This window comes from Oryx dammah, unplaced genomic scaffold (assembly GCF_014754425.2).
Source record: "Oryx dammah isolate SB20612 unplaced genomic scaffold, SCBI_Odam_1.1 HiC_scaffold_3, whole genome shotgun sequence".
NCBI classification, from domain to species: domain Eukaryota; kingdom Metazoa; phylum Chordata; class Mammalia; order Artiodactyla; family Bovidae; genus Oryx; species Oryx dammah.
This window is the reverse complement of record NW_024070187.1, coordinates 28,933,650-28,948,846: the sequence shown is the minus strand read 5'-3', so window position 1 is coordinate 28,948,846 and position 15,197 is coordinate 28,933,650. Positions and strand designations below refer to the sequence as shown.

General features: G+C 41.5%; 1 protein-coding gene across 6 annotated transcripts in view; it reads left to right on the top strand.

The window, feature by feature from the left end:
* The window catches only part of BMPR1B (bone morphogenetic protein receptor type 1B), a 229,985-nt gene that overhangs the window by 210,293 nt on the left and 4,495 nt on the right, over positions 1-15,197 (top strand). For all 6 annotated transcript variants that reach the window (XM_040237824.1, XM_040237825.1, XM_040237828.1 and 3 more), the window contains 2 exons: positions 10,917-11,092; positions 14,433-14,563. In XM_040237824.1, the coding sequence (XP_040093758.1) occupies positions 10,917-11,092; positions 14,433-14,563 (307 nt within the window). The remainder of the gene's footprint in view (positions 1-10,916; positions 11,093-14,432; positions 14,564-15,197) is intronic.

Sequence of the window (15,197 nt, the reverse complement as noted above, 5' to 3'; positions counted from 1 at the left end):
GGGGTCGCACAGAGTAGGACACGACTGAAGCGACTTAGCAGCAGCAGCAGCAGCAGACAGCATATAACTTGGAATGCCCTTGCGTCTCCATGTTACTTAATCCAGTCTCAGAGTTACCTCTGAGTCCCTTTACTCATCCCCCAGGTAGGAAGGATGACATCATTTATTCTACTCCTGTGATAATTTTCTGACCCTTGTCTGCCTGACCCTGTAATTATTTTAGTGCATGCCTCCTCTTACCCTCCTCTTCACTGGGCATCTTGAGAGTCCATGTTGTTATGTGATGTGTTTCTCATTTGACATGACATAGTGAGTTACCCATTAGAGATATTATTTTGAATCAGTACACGTTGGCAGTATCAAAGTAATTAAGAACTCATTGTCTTAATAGACCTTAAAAAAAAAAAAAACGGAAAATGAGTATCTATTATATTTCTGAAACTTAGTTCTGCTTAATGGGAATGAACTAAATGAACTCTCAAATTTCATACAAACCCAGATATAAGGAGTGGAAGGAAATACATTAAGGGATAATTCAGAGATTTATTTGGCATATATTGACTGTTTAATGGAGAGAGGAAGGATATGAGGATACTGGCTCAGATGAACAACTTCAATAGCTATCGCAAAGACCTCATATGGCTAACTAGCAGCTGTGGAATCATTTTCTATCCTGGGCCTCAGTTTCCTTCATATTAAATGGATGCTGAATTTGATAATTGGAAGTCCTTTTCATGTTTTCATTTCATATGTTTCAGAGAAACTTTGGTCTTCTCAATTTTGGGGCCTCACTTTTAAGCCTTGCTGTACACAGTTCTTTGGTTTTCACTCTTCCTGACTTTCCTGTTGCGGGGGAGTGTGAAGCACAGATACTTACAGCATTGTACTACAAGTGGGGTCAAAGCTAACCCAGTGTTGAGTTCTCAAACTTCATATGTGAACTTCCTGTGAGAACTTAATCTTTACTGTGGTCTCTGTGTGCTGTGTTCTCTCAGCCTTTTAAATTATTTTGGGGAGGTTTCCAGTGATGTTCGGAGATGGAAATGGCAACCCACTCCAGTGTTCTTGCCTGGAGAATCCCGTGGACAGGGGAACCTGGTGGGCTGCTGTCCATGGGGTTGTACAGAGTTGGGCATGACTGAAGTGACTCAGCATGCAGGCATGCATTGGAGAAGGAAATGGCAGCCCACTCCTGTATTCCTGCCTGGAGGATCCCAGGGACAGGGGAGCCTGGTGGGCTGCCGTCTATGGGGTCGCACAGAGTCGGACGCGACTTAGCAGCAGCAGCAGCAGCAGCCAGTGATGTTCACAGAGGGTGGACAATGCGTTAGAGGTTTCCTGCTCATTTAAAATCTTTATGCTGTATTGTTTTCTTCGTGTACACTCTTGAAAATGATGTAAATGCTGATGCATCTCATTAGCCGAAGGGAGATGGAATCTGGGTGATGCCACGAGAGACACTCCCATTAACTTGAGTCTCTCGGGATAAGAAAACAATGACATGTGGAATCTCATGAAGGAACTTACAGAGCTTTCCACCCTGCCCTCTGGAGGATCACACAGCCCCTCTGGTACTTCAGGGACAGAATGCTATGTTTTCTTAGTGAGGGAGTAAGTCCTGCCTGGCTTACAGCCTTTCAGGTATTAAATTTTATATGAAAGCCTATAGTGAAGACTGGGCTGTAACACACATCTCCAGACGGATGCCTGTCCAGTTGTCCAAGTGCAGAGGAGATGGAGAGTCTGGCCCAGAAGGTTCTCAGTGTTCTCTGTCTCTCAATAACGTATACACACCACTGCTTCTGGTGTGTATTCTTAGTGGTTTTTGAAAAAAGGGACATGGTTAAGTGACCAGCCAGAGTACAGACCAAGCATGGGTGGAAGCATGCCCAATCAGGGTTTCTGCAGCCTCATCCACCTTCTTGAAGAGTTTCCATGTCAAGCTTCTCTAAGAAACCCTGAGATGTCTCAGGGTTTACTCATAGGAACAGTGAATTCTGTTGGTGCTGCAGAAACCCCTCCTCATTGGTTAATATTTGCCTGGGCAGAGCTCAGTTCAGCAAGTCAGTTCCATAGCCATAAGATACAATAGGAGAGACGAAGGGTGTGCATAGTCCCTTCTTCTGTGAGACTATTTCATGCTTTGAAAGGTCATTTTTGTCTTCCTAACGAGTGACTCAGTATTCTCTGGTGTGGTTCATGTGTGGTTAATTTCTTGCAAGAAATGTGTGGTAACATTCCTTGAACAAATCCCTGCTATGGATTCATAATTAGAAGCTTAATTAATGTGAAAAAAATTAATATAAGGTTAAGATAGATATTATACTTTTAAATACCAGGTTTATTCTCTGCCATCAAAATGAAATTCTTCTTTCTGCCCTTCTTCCAGTGTATGAGAGCCAAGAGTTAAGACACACCCTGCTCCACTGAGTTGGAAGGGTGCTCAGGTTCATTCTCTGGCCTCTCAGGATGATGGAAGGAGGCCCCACTTCCAGCCTTTATGCATCCACAGGGGCTCTTTGATTCTTTTCCTCAGTTCTACCAACACCTGCAGTCCACACGCTGCTGTAGACACCAGTATTGGGCCACTGCAGGCAGCCGCCTGGGTACAGGCAGTAAGAGGCTGCCTGGTTTGTAGACAATAAAACCCATTTAAATGATCTCCATGTGCGGAAGTTCTAAACAGTGTTAGTGATAAGATCTACCATCCTCTCCTTAGTACATACAGCCTTCCTGCACCTTCAGAGAGAAAAGTCTTGGTCTTGTATTTTTTTTTTTTTTTTTTTTGGTTTTTTTTTTTGTTTTTTGTTTTCCATGCCCCCCCCCCCCGACCCTCTCTCTCTCTGACTGACAGACAGACAGACACACACCCCTAAGTCATCTTTGCTTTCCTCACCAACCTGGAGTAGTTTCCTTGAAATCTCTCACCTGCTTTGTGGCCCCCCAAAGGAGGAGCCACTCAGTGTGTGTGTCCACACAGGGGACCCTTTGTCATCAGTGTGAACCTTCTCCACCTCCATGCTGGAATTTTCTTTATTGTACCGTCATCCAGGTGACACTGGTCAGAAATAGGAACTTGGTTTTCATCCCTCTTTATGGAACCCCATCTGAGGGCTCCCTGCATTTCGAGATTCAGATACAGTTAGGCTCTATCACCCCTGTCTCTGTCCCTCCCTAGTGCAGTAGGGGGCTCAGTGTCCTGCGCAAACACATCTGTGGATCGTAAGGAGCTTGTTCCCTCTTTGCCGCATCAGGCTTATGCCGCTGACACAGGTTGCACCTTTTTTTCAGGACTTAACTACTCGTTCTTCCCCAAACACTGTCAGCTCAAGGCTGAAGACATGTTTACTAGGTTATGTTGTAGGTATTTCATGAAATTTAGTTATAAAATTCATACTACCAGAACATTTGCCGTTATTTTTTTTTCTACAGGGCCTTAGCATGTTGCCCGAACCCTGGGCCTGGGGGAGAAACCCTCTTCTCTGCAGCTGGCTTGCCCCCTACCCTCAGCCTCCCAAGTTTCTGTTCATTTCTTACTCAGAAAATTTTAGGTATTTTTATTTTATTCTGTCTCAGCCCCAGTGTCTCTAAAGTTCATAAAGAAAATTACTGGTTAAAGTATGATTCTGACACAAGGTTTTTTCTTGGAGAGGAATTTACTAGACCTCCCTTAACTTATGTTATTCAAGTTTTACTTTGAAATTCATCCAGTTCTACTTATATCTCAGTGGTACTCACATTGACAGGGACAAAAGCCTTGTTGGATCTAGTAGAAGTATTAGTTGGGAAAACATAATTAAGTAAAAGTGTCCTTGTAATTTTCTAGACCCAATTCTTTAATCATGACGCTTTGTGCGAGTTTTATAGCCCTTCTCCATGAGCAGGGAGAAGAGATCACGGTTCATCTAGGGTGAATGCAGCACCACATTTTGATGGAGCATTCTTAATTCTTCTTGCTAGAAATGTGTCTGTTCTATAATTTTTCCCAGTTTTTATTTAGGCTGCTCTGAGTCTTAGTTGTGGCATGCAGGATCTTTAGTTGTGGCATACAGACTTTTAGTTGTGCCAACTAGTACCCTGACTAGGGATTGAACCCAGGCCCCCTGCATTAGGAGTGGGGAGTCTTAGCCACTGGACCACCGGGGAGGTCCCTGACCAGTGTATTTAGAGGACTTTTGATCTTCACAGCCTTATATCTCTAACCTTAATCCTTGTCCTGTATGTTTTTCTTGTTCCTGATTCTTCTGAGTACTTATTTATATTAATATTTTAAGCCTACAGGAAATATTAAAAATAATGAGGCACTTGTAATTATTTAACAAAATTAATTAGCAATAACAAATGTTAACAATTTGCCTTAGGGTTTTTTTTAAAAGAAATGCACTGTTAAAGAGAGTCCTTTTGCATTCTCTTCCCTATTTTATCCTCGTTTTTCCTTCCAGAAGTAGCCAGTATCCCGGAGTTGGTATTTATATTTATTGTGTGTGATTTTATAATTTTCACACACATGTGTATCTGTGGCCATCTCAGCACACAGAATTATTTTGTGGATTTGAAGTTCCTTTCTCTGACCCCACACCCTTGTGCCGCATCCATCTTTTCTTGCCAACCTCATCTCTTGGCCCTCCCATCTTCCACAGAAAAGGAAAGCAGGGGATGGTGAGGCCACCTGCCCTCGTCTGCTTCCTTCTCTCTCCTGGGCCCTTTCCTTCAGGTACTCTTACCTGTCCTTAAAGATTTGCATCTTGTCCTAACACTGCGCCTGGGGAAGAGCCCCTCGGGTTGTACTTCCTGTCCCTTCTGCTATCTTTGCTCTTGCTGCCCCCATGCTAAATCGCTTTAATTTCTCTTTGTGACCTTGAAGATGAATAAAAATTCCATTTTTCTCTCCCTTTATTTGGAAACAGCTAAGATGATGTGACTGAATACCTGGGAGAGAAATGCAGTTTAATTACTTTCAAGTAGGAAAACTCTTCATTTTCTGAATGTTGAGCTTCAGGCCAACTTTTTCACTCTCCACTTTCACTTTCCTCAAGAGGATTTTTAGTTCCTCTTCACTTTCTGCCATAAGGGTGGTATCATCTGCATATCTGAGGTTACTGATATTTCTCCCAGCAATCTTGATTCCAGCTTGTGTTTCTTCCAGCCCAGTGTTTCTCATGATGTACTCTGCATATAATTTAAATAAGCATATAAGTTATATAAGCATATAAGTTTAAAAAAGGCTATAGAATTTATTTAATAGATGCTATTTAGACCAAGATTGCCCCAGTGAACGTATAATTATTCGATGGCAGATTAGAAATGAAATAATTCATTGGAACATGAATTATATAGGCTTTTATCTGTTCAAATTAAATAAAAGGCAGTAGGTCATGTCTGAGGTTGATCATGCTAAGGGCATTTTTGTTATAATCTAACCTTATAACTGTAGACCACCAGAAATACACCTGTAGTTGAATAAAGTTAGGTTCGTTGACTTACTGCAACAAAGAGCACATACCATGGATAACCATGCTGCATCTCAGTAAAAGGAAGGACCTGTTAATATATTCAAGCATGTGTGAAGTGATTTGGGGGCAATGAAAGGAAGCAGAGGTTTACTCCGAGTTGGACGCTATTAGTCAGAGGGGCAGTTCTATAAAGAAAACTGAGACATTGGGAGCCTGAGGACCATTCCTAAGGTCACAAAAAGACAAATCTGATATTTTAACAAAGGATCTGGGCTCCAGACTTACTTTTTTTTTCTTATTGGTTGTGCTAGTTTCTGCTGTGCAATGAGGTGAATCAGCCTTACCCCTTCCTCTTGGACTTCCCTCTCCTGCCACCCTCACATTTCACCTATCTAGGTCACCACAGAGCACTGAGCTGAGCTCCTTGTTCTATATAACAGCTTCCCACAAGCTAGCTATTTTATACAGAGTGGTGTATATATGTCAATCCCAATCTCTCAATTCATCCCACACTCTCCTCCTCCTTCCTGTGCTCACATGTCCTTTCACTATGTCTGAATTTCCATTCCTGCCCTGCAAATAGGTTCATCTGTACTATTTTTCTATATTCCACATACATGCATTGTTATTCAATCTCTAAGTCCTGCCTGACTCTTTGTGACCCCTTGGGCTGCAGCTCCACAGGCTTCCCAGTCCTTCACTATCTCTTGGAGTTTTCTCAAACTCATGCTCCTTGAGTTGGTGATTCGATTCAACTATCTCATCCTTTGCTGTCACCCTGTCAAATGGCTCTCAATCTTTTCCAGCATCAGAATCTTTTCCAATTTCACTTCATGGGAAATAGATGGGGAAACAGTGGAAACGGTGTCAGACTTTATTTTTTGGGGCTCCAAAATCACTGCAGATGGTGATTGCAGCCATGAAATTAAAAGACGCTTACTCCTTGGAAGAAAAGTTATGAGCAACCTAGATAGCATATTCAAAAGCAGAGACATTACTTTGCCGACTAAGGTCCATCTAGTCAAGGCTATGGTTTTTCCTGTGGTCATGTATGGATATGAGAGTTGGACTGTGAAAAAGGCTGAGCACCGAAGAATTGATGCTTTTGAACTGTGGTGTTGGAGAAGACTCTTGCAAGTCCCTTGGACTGCAAGGAGATCCAACCAGTCCATTCTGAAGGAGATCAGTGCTGGGATTTCTTTGGAAGGAATGATGCTAAAGCTGAAACTCCAGTCCTTTGGCCACCTCATGCGAAGAGTTGACTCATTAGAAAAGAGTCAGGGGACGACTGAGGATGAGATGGCTGGATGGTATCACTGACTCGATGCACATGAGTCTGAGTGAACTCCGGGAGATGGTGATGGACAGGGAGGCCTGGCGTGCTGCGATTCATGGGGTCGGACACGACTGAGTGACTGAAATGAATGAATGAAGAAAACCCTCCTGAGGGAAAAGGGACAAAGCTGGGTGTCTTGGAGAAACTAATACTTTATAATGTTGGATGGAAATTACTTATAATAAGTATGTTTGTTCTTTAACATAAAGCACTGAAGGCTTTTGCCATTGGGTTGATAGTCCTGTACAAAATTAATTTGCTGAACAAAATGCAATTTATCTTTTTACATGGCTGCCATGTTTCGTTTTATGGCCTATGTATAATAGAGATTTTTAAGTGTTTCTTTAAATCATACATAGCAAAGTTTACTATTAAAAAACCATTTCCTTCTTTCATTTAAAGTGTATTCCCTACTGCCATGTGCAAGACACGTGATGAATGGAGATGGAGTGGGGACCTGCTCTTTAGGGACAAACCCAGTGATTATGATGTTATTCAGGCTCAGAGGAGTTTACCATCTTTGGTTGGAAGGTGAATATTCATTGAGATGCCACAAAGGAGAATATTTATTCGGGTTCTTCTAGGGGAAGGTATTTATTCAGCTCTCCCAGGGGAGATAGTTATTCCAGCACTGGTGGGGAGCACTTAGGATGGAGAGTGCAAGGTGGGGAGGGCCAGTAGTGGCTGGGGTACTGTGTAAGTAAGGAGCTGGTTTGGAGAAGGCAGTGGCACCCCACTCCAGTACTCTTGCCTGGAGAATGCCATGGATGGAGGAGCCTGGAGGGCTGCAGTCCATGGGGTCGCTGAGGGTCAGACACGACTGAGCGACTTCACTTTCACTTTTCACTTTCATGCATTGGAGAAGGGAATGGCAACCCACTACAATGTTCTTGCCTGGAGAATCCCAGGGATGGTGGAGCCTGTTGGGCTGCCGTCTATGGGGTCGCAGAGAGTTGGACACGACTGAAGCGACTTAGTAGCAGCAGCAGCAGCAGCAAGGAGCTGGTTTTGGAGCATTTGATGGGCAAGCAAAGTCCTCGAGTGAGTGTTTTTTCTATGTTTGAGGGAATGAGAGCCTAGAGAACTATAAATATTCTGGCCATCACAAATCCTGAATCTGTTATTCTCCAGTACAATTAGCTTTTAGTTTTCCCATAGATGTCTCAATGTCACGCATTCTGTTAGCCCTTCTTGACCTCCCAAATCCATCTAAAACATTAAGGACTAAGTATAAGAATGGAAAAGAATTGTCTAAAATCGTTACCAACTGAGGTTAGAGTATGCCTTTGGCCTAAATGTACTCCTGTGGGGCCCATGTTCTTGGGAATGTTCTTGGTTTTCTTTCCCAGAACATGTTCTGGAAGATGATTTAAGCCGTTCACCATCTTCTTTCCATCTGCAAACCCCCATGCTCATTTCTCTACACAGAACCCAGAGTCCTCTGTCCACCCCCAGCATTGTTTTCCTCCAATGGTTCAAAGTCCTAAACTACAACACACACAGGTAACACATTAATGAAAAACCCGCTGTGTACCCACATGAGAGGTGTCAGTGGGTAGAAGAGGAGGAGAGAAATTGCTTTATAATTGAGGGGGGAGCCTCTGTGGCAGCTTTTACATCTGCTATTTTCCCACATTATCATCCGGCCTCTTCTCTTTTGTGTTCCTCCCTTACTATGTACTATTTAGGTACACAGGTGACATTTTTCTATTGTGTCCTGCTGATAAATACCGTGATTCGTACTTTATACTCTTTCTAGTCTTAGAAAAAAGCCTAGAGCACTGAGACCTACATTTACTGATGGAAAGGAGTATGAACTCTTTTTTTTTCAAAAAATATTTCCTTTAACTATTATTTTAGGAAAATGGTCTCCTTCAGAGTTGTTGCTTTTAAAAGATCTCGAGGGGCCTAATGAGTATCCTAGTGACACATAGGGTGAATTAGCTTTAGCTGAAGAATTTTAGATGAAAGCAAATTTTAAATGGTAGTAAGGATGAAGCTTTATATTTATAAGTTTTAGTAAATGTTCACAGTTTTGCGATCTACAGAGGGATAACTCGCACCCTTTAGATTTTCCCAGTGACGCTATGTTTTATGTTTTGAAGACAGAGATTGAAGCAGTAAGATCCGACGCCAAGTTGTTTTTTTTTCCTTCCCCAAAAGCCACTGTGTTGTTGTTCAGTCGCTCAGTCCTGTCCAACTCTTTGCGGCCTCATGGACTGAAGCACACGAGGATCCCCTCCACTGTCTCCCAGAGTTTCCTCAGACTCATGTCTATTGAGTCGGTGATGCCATCCAACCATCTCATCCTCTGCCACCACCTTCTCCTTTTGCCTTCAATCTTTCCCAGCTTCAGGGTCTTTTCCATTAAGTCTGCCCTTTGCATCAGGTGGCCAGAGTATTGGAGCTTCAGCATCAGTCCTTCCAATGAATATTCAGGGTTGATTTCCTTTAGGCTTGACTGGTTTGATCTTGCAGTCCAAGGGACTCTCAAGAGTCTTCTTCCGTACCATAATTTGAAAGCATCAGTTTTTTGGCACTTAGCCTTCTTTATGGCCCACTTCTCACATCTATCCGTGACTACTGGAAAATCCATAGCTTTGACTTTACAGACTTTTGTTGGCAAAATGAAGTCTCTGCTTTTTAATATGCTGTCTAGGTTTATCATAGCTTTTCTTCCAAGGAGCAAGCATCTTTTAATTTCATGGCTGCAGTCACCCTGTGCAGTGATTTTGGAGCCCAGGAAAATAAAATCTGTCACTGCTTCCATTGTTCCTCTTCTATTTGCCATGAAACGATGGGACTGGATGTTATGATCTCAGTTTTTTGAATGTTGAGTTTCAAGCCAGCATTTTCCCTCTCTTCTCTCACCCTCATCAAGAGGCTCTTTATTTCCTCTTCACTTTCTCCCATTAGAATGGTATCATCTGCATATCTCAGGTTGCTGATATTTCTCCCAGCAATCTTGATTTCAGCTTGTGCTTTGCTAAATTTGCTGTTGTCTGTGATGCAGTGTGATGAACGTGGTATTTGATATATGCAGCTGTTTTCTGCATTGAGGAAAAAGAACAAACATATCAGTGCTTGAGAGTGAGTGGAGTCTGATGAAAAGGAAAAGAAAAAGAAAAACTCTTGGGAATCAAGAGAAAGGAAGGTTTATCACAGATTTTCTAGAGACTTCAGTTTAATCATGAGGTTTTTTTGTTGTTGTTAATCTTTTCTGTTTTGTAGTTGATTCACCCATCAAAATAGGGGCTCATTGCTCCTTATTTCCACCAGTTTCTTTTGAGCTGTGGGACTTGTTGAACTTGTGATGCAAGCTTAGCATTGTGCTGGCGGTGATGTTACATGTCTCCTCTCATTAACTGTCAGCTTCTCAAGCAATCATAGTTTGGCAACTTTGCAAACTGGGTTCACAGCTCCAGTTTCAGCTCACTGCACTGAGACCATGGTTCCCACATGCCAGCCTGCAGATGACTGTCCTTCCATCAGGAATTTTCTCCCTGTCTATGCAGAATAATAATTAATAGATCATATTGTGAAATCGTCTGGAAGCTAAAGATATTATATTCAGTTATTTTCCTTTTTATCAAAAAATACATGTTATTTGGTTTATGAAATAATAGTGCTAGTAGAAATCCTTTTTATAGGTCTCTGCTTATCAAAGTAAAACCTTTGCAAATCTTCATTGATCCTCTCCTCCTGTCCCTTCTTACTTGTTTGTAGCTGCAAAAACCTCCCAACACTTGGCTTAAGAAATACTGTCTCAAATAAACCAAATTCATGTGGGCACCTGCCAGTTTTAAGGGCAAAGCTACTAATATATGAAGGGAAGGACTGTAAGTTTGGCTTTGCATAGGTATTTATTAGTAGCAGTAGCGTAGAGTTTACATGGATCTTGTGGCAGTGCTCTCTTATACGTTGTAGCTCCATTCTGATTGTCATCTTTGTGGGGTTTTGACCTGTGAATATCGAACTTTTGGCAAGAAATAATTTTAGGGAAATGTTACGCCTTGAAAGGATATCCTTTCTCACCTTTCACTAAAGCACCAAATTAGGAATCCCCTGACCTGTCATTCACTGATCCTCTTCAGAGCTGATAGCGCTTTGCCTGACTTTCTCCTTAGTGACACGAATGAAGTTGACATACCACCCAACACTCGCGTTGGCACCAAGCGCTACATGCCTCCGGAAGTGTTGGACGAGAGCTTGAACAGAAATCACTTTCAGTCTTACATCATGGCCGACATGTACAGTTTTGGACTCATCCTTTGGGAGGTCGCTAGGAGATGTGTATCAGGAGGTAAGTGATAGTGATGCTGCCGGAGCTGCTGCAAATCTTTTCTTTCTGGTCAGAAGTCAGAGTTATTGTATTGTTTACTAAATCAGACTTGATTTGATTTTCCCCTTTATTTCTGCTGCTGCGATCACAGTCCTCCCACACCATGGTATTTAACATCTTAGAACAGTCTTTGCCACCTTCCCTCCATCTGCTACTACTACTGAGTCTCTTTTAGGCACACTGTCAACTTCCTCTGGCCTTTTCAGAGCTCACCCCTTCTACCATGTATATTGTCTCCTTTCTCTCTTGAGCTTTTCCTCCAGCAGTTACTCCATCAACTCAAACCCCCTTTCTTACCCCTTCCAGCTTCTGGCCTCACCCCGAACATCAGTGCCCCCTTGCCTGTGGCTTCCTCTGTACCGATGAAGGGAGACACATCGAAGTGGGGGGACACCCATTGTTTAAGCCCCTAATTCTTGAATTTCTATGATATGTCCTCATAAACGAGCTTGAAAACATCAGTTTGTATCAAAAGGAAATTAAAGCATAAGAATGTCATTATTGTTCATGATAACTTTTCTATAAACATAAGGATTCCTGAGTAAAACTAAGAAAAGATTTTTTTTAATATTCAGAGGTAATATTTTTGTAGTGTTTTGTCTATTGCTGCATAATTTGCTCTTAAGCAGATTTGAACATCTTTTAGGTGACGAGCTGAGTTGCAGGCTCTTCAGTATCAAGTACCCTGTTTATGCCTCTACTTTTGGTTGTGCTGGTTCAGAAAGTAACATTGCTGCCTTTTGTCATGATGGCTGGTTCCTCACCTTCTCAAAAATTTGAGCTTATCCAGGGATCTGATAGAGCAGTAAGCACTTAACTAGTACAGGGATTTTTTTTTCTTGGACCTGCCATTTATTTGTGAACCTTTGATGCGTTATTAAATTTTTCTTTGTTTCTGTCTTCTTATTGTCAGAAGGACCTGAATGATTGTATCTACCTCAGATGGTTGTTGTGAGGTTTCAATGATTGTAAAAAAGAATTAAAACTGCCTGGCATATAAAGAACACTCAGTACACGTTAGCTATTATTTTTAATTTTCATTTTGGTTGGTAGAGACTTAACTTACATTTAGAGTCATATTTAAATATGAAGGAGAAACAGTAGATCAACAGGTATTCATACTTTCATAGAAAGATCATCTTCAATGATGCCTACTAATCACTCTGGGAACTCTGTGCCTCTTGTAAGCAGTTTAAAATAGAAAACTTTCCCTCTGAAATAAGAGAAGTCTTTAGGCCAAAAGAAAAGTGAATGTAGGACAAGTTTCCTAAACAAATATTGTATAAATCTCCTTTTGTAATTATGATTTCATGCTGTATTAAGAGTAAACGAGTCTATTTTTGAATAATATACTTATACTTATTTTTTTTTGTTAAGATAGGTTTACAGAAGTTAAAGGAGTAGTAGAGTGTAGATTACTTTTCTAATTAAGTTTTCCTGAACATCTAAAAGTGAATAGGGCTACAAGAAGCCTTTATTTGAAAGCTTGTGGGCAGGAATACAGGAGCTGTGATTCTCTACTTAGGAAACAAGCCAACCTTATGTAGACAGCAGAGTGTTCGTTGCTTTTCTAGGGCTATCTTTGCCTGTGGGGGTTAGAGAGGTACTAACATGTTCCCTTATCTCCGTATGAGATTGATGTATATTTGTCAGAAAGACCCAGCTCTGCCTAAGACCAACTGTATGGCATTGGGCAAGTTACTTAATCTTTCAAAATCAACTTTACTCATCTGCATAGTGCTATCTTATAAACAGTTTTGAGAATCTAATAAGATAAATGATAACATATACTATTCATGCCTTGCAGATCATAGCCTCTCAGCAGATGAGTTTCTTTGCTCTTCCAGAAGAGATAAGCATAGAGACTCTATTCTCTAACACTCTCCTTTATGAGGATATTGGAAATTTGAGGGCTTATCTTTCTAGTTCAGATACTTTTGGGTGAAGCAGACACATCCAGCTATAGGCCTTTCAGGCTTTGGGAGAAAAGAGAAAGTTTTGATGTTTCAGACACAAAGGCAGCAGTTGTGGAAAATTTTGATAATATTATTGCATGGTCAGGAGAGAGGAGTAAGGCCTAGAGTACAAAGACAGACTCCTATGAATTGATAATTTTGTGTGGTTGGCTCTGTGTCTGTGGTGGCCTATACACCCACCCCACCACCATGCATCAGTCCAGCCAGGTAAGGCACCGGCATTAGGCACCAAGGAAAATCTGAGCTGAATGAGATCAGCATCATCCTTGCTCTCAAGATTTCCAGAACTATCATCTTGAGAATTAGGAAGGAAGGAAGAACGGAAATGAAATGAGCATCTCCTGTCCAGGAGACCTTTGCTTTCATTGTCTTATGTGGAGATGACACACAGCAGAAGGAATTAGTAACGTAGATAATATATATATTTTTGATCTGTAATCTCAGCAGGGAACAGAATAAATGGTGAGTTGGAGTGATCTGAGAAAACTTTTGAACCTTCTGGTCCTTCATGATTATAAATGGGTTTGAGTTTACGAGAAAGGACATAATAAAGTGTTAGTCACTCAGGTGTGTCCGGCTTTACGACCCCCATGGACTATAGCCCACCAGGCTCCTCTGTTCATGGGATTTTCCAGGCCAGAATACTGGAGTGGGCTGCCATGCTCTTCTCCAGGGGATCTTCCCAACCCAGGGATCAAACCCACGTCTCTTATGTCTCCTGCATTGGCAGGCAGATTCTTTACCACTAGCACCACCTGGAATATAATATTTTAAATTTTCAGTGTGCAAGAATACATTCTGATGATTAAGCAGAAAAAAAATGTACATCTGACATTTTGTTCAAGCAGGATTCACTGCCAAATTTATTATGAGATTCATAATCTTATATTGCAGTAATATAAATAGTTACATATTGTGTAGAATGAGTTTGGGGTGTGTCTGCCAAATTTGCACAAGATTTATATAGATTTTTAAAATTTTGGCACAGAGTACAAGAGCCTTTGTAAAACCAGAAGTAAATTTGAGATGTTTGTTTACTTAGCTTCTAGAAGTTAGGAAAAAAGGCTTGAAAGTGTATAATAATGTTTCGTGTGCTTTTTATTCGTTTTTTGAAAATTGTGTCATTTGGGCCCATTTTTTTCAAGGTTGTTGGGTTTTTGTGTTTGTGGCTTTTTCTTTTCTTTCTTTCTTTTTTTTTTTTTGCTGTTTTTCAACCTAAACTTGTCTTTGATGCTGATAGAAGTTTCCTCTGAGAACAGTTTGTTTGTTAGACTTTTATTTCCTCTTCACAGAAAATAATAACTTTATTAATACCATATTTTCAGGTATAGTGGAAGAATATCAGCTCCCCTATCATGACCTGGTGCCCAGTGACCCCTCTTACGAGGACATGAGAGAGATTGTGTGTATCAAGAAGCTGCGGCCCTCCTTCCCCAACCGGTGGAGCAGCGACGAGGTGAGGTTGGAGGTCACTGTGTGGCCGTGACCAGTGTCGAAACAGACTTTTCTCCTTTTGCCAAAATTCCAAATATTTATTGCAGGAATTTGTCTTCTCTGTTGGGACGGTAACGATACGTCATGGCAGCAGTTTATATGGAGATAAGTGCAGTGTATTACATTATCTGTTCCTTTCTCCTGTTTGATTTTACTGCTTCCAAAATACATTGAATGGGTCAGTGTTTAGCCCACATAACTGCTAACATTATTTCATTTATTGGTGATTCCTGACACTTGCATAGAGGCTGTTATTTCTCCGAATGTGGGTGTGTAAAACATCATGAATTTTCTCCATGACAGACGCACATACAGCATTCTCTCATTTAATGAAAGAAGAGGTAGGTGTCTGAAGAATTGACTTTTCTGTACACAGAAGTGGTACAAGGTCACCTAGGTGAGATGCCTGACTGTGCTGTGGATCTTCCTTAATAAATGACGTGATGCTGTGGGAACAAACCCACACTCAGTCGGGCTCTGAGTGCGTCCTGGTGAAACCTACACAGGTCTGAGAGGAGCTGCCTGGAAGCCGGAAGTGAGCTGGCCAGCCTTGCCTCTCCTGCCCCCTCTACGCCTTGCTCACCCCTTTTCCATCT